Here is an 8,490-nt window from a genome sequence, read left to right as displayed (position 1 = left end):
GGCCGAAATGGGCAACTTTAGAAAAGCGATCGACAACTACCAAAATAGCTGTATATCCGCGGGAAGGAGGAAGATGGGTGATGAAATCCATGGCCAAGTCTTCCCAGAGTCGAGTGGGTGGTGCAATAGGCTGAAGGAGTCCCGCTGCCTTTTGAGGACTATACTTAATCTATTGACAGATCACACATCTTCGAATAAAATCCTTAACATCCTTGGACATTGCTGGCCAGAAAAAATTTTCCTACAATCGGTTAAGGGTCTTAACCAATCCAAAGTGACCACCCACAGGGGTTGAATGAAATTTTGTCATCAGTACTTCACAAAATGGAAAAGAGGGGGCAACCAAATTTTTCCCTTGAAAAAAATCATGTTATCTTAGAGTTTATAGTCAATTGTAGTTTCATCACCCTTTTCAATATCTTGTTTCATGGACTAAAATTGTTGGTTGGACTGAAGAATTGTGCGTAATTCCTCTAAAAATTGGAAATGAGGAACTGTCATTATGCACAGTTGAGAGATGCTCTGGATGTCAGGAATTCGTGATAATGCATCTGCAGCAACATTAGTGCGACCAGGACGATACTGAATTGTGTAATTGTACCCCAACAATTTACTCATGTAAAATTGTTGTTCCGGCGTCTGAACTGTTTGAGTCAAGAGATCTTTCAAAGGCTTGTGATCTGTTTGTATGATGAAATAATTGCCTAAGAGATATTGTCGCCACTTTTTGATAGTTGTTGTAATGGCATGGAGCTCCCGCAAATACGTAGAAGCTTGCATCATACGAGGACAAAACTTCTTACTAAAAAACGCCACTGGTTTTTGGTTCTGGGATAGAATTGCCCCCATGGCAGTACTTGACGCATCCGACTGAACTACAAATGTTCTTGTAAAATCCGGTAGGGCCAACACCGGAGTAGTAGACATGGCTTCCTTAAGTTTATCAAATGCATCTTGAGCCTGTGGAGACCATTGAAAAGCATCCTTGCACAACAAATCTGTGAGGGGTGATGCCAAGAATGCATAATCGCGGATGAATTTGCGGTAGAATACTGTGAGACCCAAAAACCCTTTCAATTCCTTGACAGATCTAGGGGTTGGCCAAGAAATCATAGTTTCAATTTTGGAACCGTCGGGACCCACTGATCCTGTGGTGACTATGTGCCCCAAATATTCAATTAGCTGCAACGCAAAACAACATTTGGACACTTTCAAATAGAATTGGTTAGTCAAAAGCAATTGAAAAGTGGTTTCCAAATGAAGTAAATGATCAAACCAGGAAGTACTATAGATTAGAATATCGTCAAAAAAAACGATAATAAACTTCCGTAAATGGGGCCGAAAGAGTTCGTTCATGGTGGCTTGAAATGTTGTTGGTGCATTGGACAATCCGAAAGGTAGCACGCGAAACTCATTGTGTCCATCGTGCGTGCGAAAAGCCATCTTGTGTATATCATCTGGGCTCATGCAAATCCGATGATAGCCATGTAAAAGATCCAATTTAGAGAACCAAACTGCCGCACCCAATTCATCTAGCAGCTCGTCAATTGTTGGAATTGGAAAGCTATCCGGTACCGTGATCGCATTAAGGGCGCGATAATCAATGCAAAAACGCCATGTGTGGTCCTTTTTCTTCACTAAGAGAACCGGCGAAGAAAAAGCACTAGTGCTTGGACGAATTTCTCCTGTGGCCAGCATACGATTTACTTGCGTCTCAATCTCTTATTTCTAAGAATATAGGTAACGGTAGGGACGTACCTTCACTGGAGTGGAATTGGGAATAAGTGGTATTGTGTGGTCTGTTGGACGTTTTGGTGGAAGGGAAGTGGGTTCCTAAAAAAGGATTTGATATTGGCGGAGTAGGGAAGACACATCTGCGTGAATAGAATCAGAGATGAATTTGGTAGGGTTAGGCGATGCCAGAGAGAGATGAATGCATTTTGAGATTTGTCCCTAATGTGATAAATGGTGAAGTTGATGAATGGAAATAGCCATGGGTTCAGGTTGTGTTTCTCCAAGAAGTTTCACCATCTTTCCATCCCATGTAAACTGCATAGTAAGCTGTTCATAATCAGTTAACACAGGGCCCAAACTTTGTAACCATTGCACTCCTAAAATAGCTTCAGGCCAACAGAGGTCGATCAAATAAAAATCCACCAAAAAGGGTTGCTCCTGAATCAGAAGGGGAACCTTAGTGCAAACCTGAGAACATGTCAAAGCATGTCCATTCCCCACTGTTACAGAAAGAGGTTTAGTTGGGCTGGCAGGAAGGCCCAATTCATAGGCCTGTGTGGACTGTAAAAAATTGTGAGAGCTCCCACTATCCACCAACACCCGAATCAGGTTTGTCAAAATACGACCTATGACACGAAACATCTTCGGGTTGAAATGGCCAAAAAGGGCAGTCAGGCTCAACTGTGCAGAACCCGTAGCATCTGGCTTGGGAGACTCCGGGGGTGATGTTTTCGGGTTGGGTTGTTCCTCATCATCATGAATCAGGAGGAAAAAACGTGATTTACAACGATGGCCAGGACTGTATTTATCATCACAATTGTAGCAAAGTCCTTTATCACGTCGGGCTTGCATGTCGGAGGCGGACAGACGCTTATAAGGGAGTGTCGGTAAGGATGGTGTGGGTAATAATGGTGGGTGCGTCGTTGTGGACGGTGGTGCGAAAGTAGGGGTGGATAGTGTCTTGGAAGGGGCTGAGGAATAACCAAATTTGTCTTCCTGCAGTTTGGCCAACTCTGCTGCTTCAGAGAAAGTGACAGGTTGAAAGGCGAGAACCTCGCGTTGAATGTCGGGGCGTAAACTCGAAATGAAACACTCAAGCATGAATGATGAAGGAACATCGATGATACGATTGGCAAGACTCTCAAATTCGGTGAGGTACTGCAGAACAGAATTGGTTTGTGATAATTTACACAAGCAGCCTTTGATGTTGTGAAAATGAGAAGGGGCAAATCGCGTTTCCAGGGAGTGGAGAAATTTGGGCCAGGTGCGAAGCATGTTATTGCGCTCCATCCATTGGAACCAACTGAGTGCGGGACCATCCATGTAGAAAGGAAGGAGTTTGAGTTGTTCGATTTCAGAAATTTGATAGTATTCGAAAAAGCGGGTTACTGCATTAGACCCATCAATCCGTGGAAAATCGAGGCAGATATGGGGCATGACTTTAGGTGATGGGGACGGTGTAAGGGAGGTGGTTGGTTTGGTTTGGAGGGCGGCCACATCATGGGAAAGGCCATCGATACGCTCGTTGAGGCGAGCCAATTGCTCAATCAGAAGATCGATGGAGGCTTGAGAAGCCATTGAAAGCACCAAATGACAGGGGATGAAAAGGAATTGGTATTTCGAGGTACCACCCTCCAGATAAGACAACGTAAAGTATATATGAAATTTTCCTCCCCTCAAATGTTTCTTACAATAGTAGATATAAGCAATTCTACCCTATAACATAATTCCACCAAACGCGAAAACAAACACAAATTCTAACAGATTTTATTCTGATTTCTCTTAGTGGATAAACTCATTCCATCCAGCTAGTTTGTCTACAGCTTTTCCTTATGATTGACCCACTCACATCAATTGGGTTCCGGGTGTTACTCGGCCCATTAGCTCCGCTATGTGTATCATGATTTGACTTTGATTAAACACCTTCCCTCTCTAGTTTTTAGTTTAATCATTAACAAAAGACACCTTTTAGAAGCACCCAATCCTGTTAACAACGCAGTGAATCTTAGGAGTGACTTAAGGAGTGACTTTTTAACAATACTATGCACAGAAATATTTTTCTATGAATGCATTCATGGAATTGGCAAGTTGCTCTGAGCTAAGTTTGTGACCATCTCATTCGATTCCTCTTTAATGCCACGTGTCATAATCTACTCAGTCAATTCTAAATATTAATTTTCCTCTTTATTGTTACATCGATCGAGAAAGGGCAGAAATTGTGAACTAAGATGGGTTGGTGGTGCCGCACCATTTGCTCGTAACTCATCTCTTGCATGATCATTTAATACTCATAACTCATCTTTGGATGCTCCATCTCTTCTTCCATGGTCATTGAATGATGCATATGCCTTGATTATTGACTCGTAGATTTCAATCCCTTTCAAGTATTCATCTTTGTGCAGAAACTGCATAAAGGAGAAAAGAAATTCATGTCAAATTTCAACCTCAAACTAAATACAGTTATCAAAATCAGAGATGCTGACAGAAGAACATCAGTGCAATTCATACCCAAAAAGAAGAAAGAAAATGTCAATTCCTATCTGAGTCCCGCATGTGGTACTTAAGATTTGAGGATCTCCCACTTAAGAGTAATAATTTCTGTTACATTCTCATTTTATGTTTAAGAATTGATAATGGATGATTTCTATATTTTCATTTGGGTGTCAGGCTACCTTGGGAATCATGCACTAAGAAATAATTTCTCCTAACAGAAACACACTAAAATGAAATACACGATATACACTATTTTATTATTCAACATAGATTTTTTATCTGGAGAAAATTATAAATTTTCTCATGTAATTTGGCAAAAATAAAATTAATAACACTCTCAAGACACACAACTATCCAAGTTACCAATATGCCCTATAAACTTATAAAGTTGTGAAATAAATACTCAAATCAACTCTTCATTTTTATAATAATTTCCTACTTTTCCCTTCTTCATGATATTCAGTGTACAATTTTGGTAAATATCGAGAACAACACAAGCACGATTAAAGTGCAAACCAAATACATGATATGTGAGTGAAGTTGTCAAAGAGAAAAGTGAAAACTGTTGTGGATGTCACCACTTAAAAGGAGTGAAATGTTAGAAGATTCACATAAAGTAGAATGAATTACTCGACGTAGTACTAGATCTTGAGGCTCTCTCACCTAATGGACTGGTCTTTTGGATTAGGCTATCTTCTTCTCCTTAAATCCTAACAGTTTTCTGTAAACACCTACCTTCTCCTCCTATGATTCCCTCTATTCCAAAACACAATATTTCTCTATATAATTAAGAGTACACAATAAAGAATACTTACATTGAAAAAAAAAACAATAGTTGAAAAGTTAAGGGTAGTTTTGACTAAATTCGTATTAATTGAATTGAACCTGAAAAGACTATTGTTTTAGAATCGAGCAGATATATTCATTGACTCTTACACACTTTCTTTACCAAAACTATGCTCTGATCTGGCAGACAGGGGTTTTGCAAGAGGCTATGAGGACTCTATTGCAAACCTCAGTTCTACATAACAAATCAGATATATCATTCTAAGGACAATGATAACTCTTATGCAAATAAGCTGACTGATAAAACATGCCATTAAGCATACAACAAATTAAAGGAATCACCTCATTATGGTCATGGAGTAGAAGAGGGGTGTTTGCCATAGGTGAGAATCCAATTGCTGGTAATCCAAGGTCACGGAAGTAGCGTGAATCTGTAGCTGCAGGAAAGACCTCCGGCTTACCAAGTTTACCACCAGCCATTTCGACAGCATTTTCAAGAAGGTTCCACCAAGGATTGGAACTATCGGTTTTTGTGAGGAGTGGTTTCCCAGACTTGTTGCGAGTGGATGCCTTCTGTTTGAACTGCCCAAGCTAATTAAAATTAGATGAAGAATCTATTAAGGGGGTGATCTACTCTCAAAATGAGGAAAGTCTAATAGTCAATCATGTGGTATGCAGATGAGATTTTCAACCATCACATAAGAAAACAGCATGCCACTTTATAACCATCCTATTAAAAGTCAGTTTATTCCAAAAACAGCATCTATCCATTTCATAACCATCACCATAACTCCTTTCATAAAGGCAGGTCAATCTGGGATCTAAAATTGAACACCCATTTTAAATAAGTTATACTTCAATTCAAAATCAAACCCCATCCTACAAACAAACAAAATTTATTTATCAATTTCAACTCTTTTCGCTTTATTTGTTTCTAGCACAAGCTTTACATTCCATATACATCATCCATACTCTCACCCATAACCTATACATTTCCACACACAAAACTAGGAAGGCGCCTTCACCAGGCGAAAACTTGAAATGATCAGAAATTAAGGACCAGAACAAAATTGAACCAACTGATACAAAATACACTTATAATGAACAGTGTACACCATAATTCACTAGACACAAACCACAAAAAGAATGATTGGTTACCAGAATATCTAGCCATGCAAAGAAGTAAGAGGACACAAATCTACCTTTACTAAGTGCTTGTATATACTTGATAATGAAAATACAGGTTTATCTACTATTTGTGGGAAGCATTACCCATGACTTTCTCTACTCTTTTTTCTTTTCTTTTTTTTCTAGTTGAAAAGATTCCTTAAAGTTAAAAAACAATAGTTGAAGAACTAAAAGGTCTAATAAATCTTAGTAGGATACACATTGATACCACCTTTTAAAGTGAATTTTGAACATAACTCAATCTCAAAAAATTTTCAAAAAATTTTCAAAAGAAGTTTGTAACTACTTATATCCTAGGTCATATATCTAGTCGATATAAGGTAAAGAAAAATTGCAGAAGGTTACTCTAAGAGTGCAAATTTCAATGGTGAAAAAGTCAAGCAGTGAATCAACTATAAGCAGTGTGCATTAAAAAATATACTAGATGGAAGAAATAAATAGAGGAAAGAGTGGATAATTAGCAAATTACAGAGAATGACATATTGCGGGACGAAGGTGCCCATTCTTCAGCAATGCGTCTCTCCAAGGATTCCGTATCAGCAGTAGGTGGCACCCGAATGTCAAATCCAGCTTCTGCTTCAGACGGCTGCAAATTCATGACAAAACCCTGCCAAAGCAAAAGGCAAATAGAATACAACCATGATGATGATTGTTAGAGAAAACACAGTCAAATGTTGAGGGAACATTTTTGTTGTGCTGTAGTGTATGAGGAGAAGAAAAGGTAGTGGTGGACTTACAGTGGGAGATGGAGTTCCAGCCTTGAGAAAGACCATGTTAACAGAAACAACTTCGCCTTCGGCCTTGAAGCCGGCCTTGATGAGGTCGAACTGTGAAGCGCGAAACCTTCTGATAGCTTCAATGCTCTTGAGGAGATTCTCCATGGCAGAGTTGTCATAAAGCTTGGATCCATGGCCGGGAGCCCCAACGGCCTTGATGACCAACCACCAGGGGCTTCTCTCGGCGTAGAAGGCCCTGTAGTGGGCGTCGGGGGAAGCCAGCCCTTCGTCAAGCACCACGCCCACATTCATCCGTTGGAAGATCTCCGATTGGGCTAACTTCTCGGCGCCGTCGTGGCCGCCGATCTCTTCGTCGGGGGCGAAGGCGAGGTAGATAGAGCGGAGGGGGCGGAAGTTTTGGGCCCTGAGACGGCGGAGGGCTTCGAGGTACTGCATGCCGACGCACTTCATGTCCTGGGAGCCGCGGGCGAAGATGCGGCCTTGGGAATCGAGGTGGGCGCTGAAGGGGTGGTGGGTCCACTTGGAGTGCTCGGAGGGAACGACGTCGGTGTGGGAGTAAAGGAGGATGGAGGGAAGGTGTGGGTTTGTGCCCTCCCATTTCAGAACAACCAGAGGCTTCCCTTCCACAAACTCTATGCTTTGGGATTCCAGAGAGAGCCTTTTCCCTTCCGATATCAGAAATTCCGCTGCTTCCTTGTATCGCGGGCTGGGTTGGGCAGTGTCGATTTTCAGGTACTGCTGGAATCTTGATATGATGCTGCTTTCTTCTGATTCTGATTCTGACTCTGACGCCTCTGCAGTTAATATCAAAACGGTGAGGAAGATGAACATGATGTTTCTGCAACTCAACAACTCCATCGCTGCTCACTACTTCACCTTCACTAGTGATTTTGATCCTTCTCTCTCTGTGCCCTCACTTCTTTCTATATATAACTTATCAACAAGATTTTGTTTTAACTCAGACAGGCTACACACCACTGCTTATAATTCATATCTGGACACTGTGTGTGATGCACGTGTCTTAACTCTAAATTCAGATTTCACATTACACTTGCACTCCCACACTAACTTTTGTAATTTTCCTTCTAGTCTGAATAATTAACTAATCATTTGGATTAATTAGTTCATCTCAACACGTTTCATCTATTTTTGTCAATTGCTCTATTTGTACATACACAAGCCAGTACTCGGCACAGTTTGGAAAGAAATAAACGGTCCAAGCGATTATACGACTTATTTTACTAAATGTTTGAAGCTATTCATTAAAAGATGTGGATTCCACTTATGTAATTGTTCGTGCAAAGAACAAACAAGATGAGTTAGGCACAAGTGTCACCTTATCATGTAGTCCGCTATCTTCTCAGTTGGTCTCTCCCTAGTTGATACATGTCAGCTTGAACCCAGGAGGGATTACCTGCAGAAGGGTCTCCGAATCTCAAGTAAGTCAAAGTTCTCAAAAAGTCAAATCAGTGATTAATGAATGTGTACCTTTAATTACTGGGGTCCATGCGTATTTATAGAGCATTAAATGATGTCTGGTTATCCAATGGGC

The 8,490-nt window shown here is 40.7% G+C and overlaps 1 protein-coding gene across 2 annotated transcripts; it reads right to left on the bottom strand.

Moving 5' to 3' along the window:
- Positions 1–3,828: 3,828 nt before the first annotated feature.
- Positions 3,829–7,977, bottom strand: AQI (Peptidase M20/M25/M40 family protein). Of its 2 annotated transcripts, none has more exons than XM_028058610.2 (4): positions 6,939–7,977; positions 6,671–6,808; positions 5,356–5,604; positions 3,829–4,139 (listed from the first exon to the last, which is right to left on the bottom strand). In XM_028058610.2, the coding sequence occupies exons 1-4, from the start codon at positions 7,794–7,796 to the stop codon at positions 4,023–4,025; spliced, it is 1,362 nt and encodes a 453-aa protein (XP_027914411.1). In that variant the 5' UTR covers positions 7,797–7,977; the 3' UTR covers positions 3,829–4,022. The 2 variants fall into 2 exon arrangements, with proteins under 2 accessions (XP_027914411.1, XP_027914413.1); XM_028058612.2 differs by having other exon boundaries at positions 5,356–5,595.
- Positions 7,978–8,490: the final 513 nt, after the last annotated feature.

Source organism: Vigna unguiculata, chromosome 2, assembly GCF_037176805.1.
Source record: "Vigna unguiculata cultivar grain cowpea cultivar isolate G323 ecotype 2 chromosome 2, ASM3717680v1, whole genome shotgun sequence".
In the NCBI taxonomy this organism is placed as follows: Eukaryota; Viridiplantae; Streptophyta; class Magnoliopsida; order Fabales; family Fabaceae; genus Vigna; species Vigna unguiculata.
The sequence above is the reverse complement of the archived record's forward strand: the minus strand, read 5'-3'. Positions and strand labels throughout refer to the sequence as shown.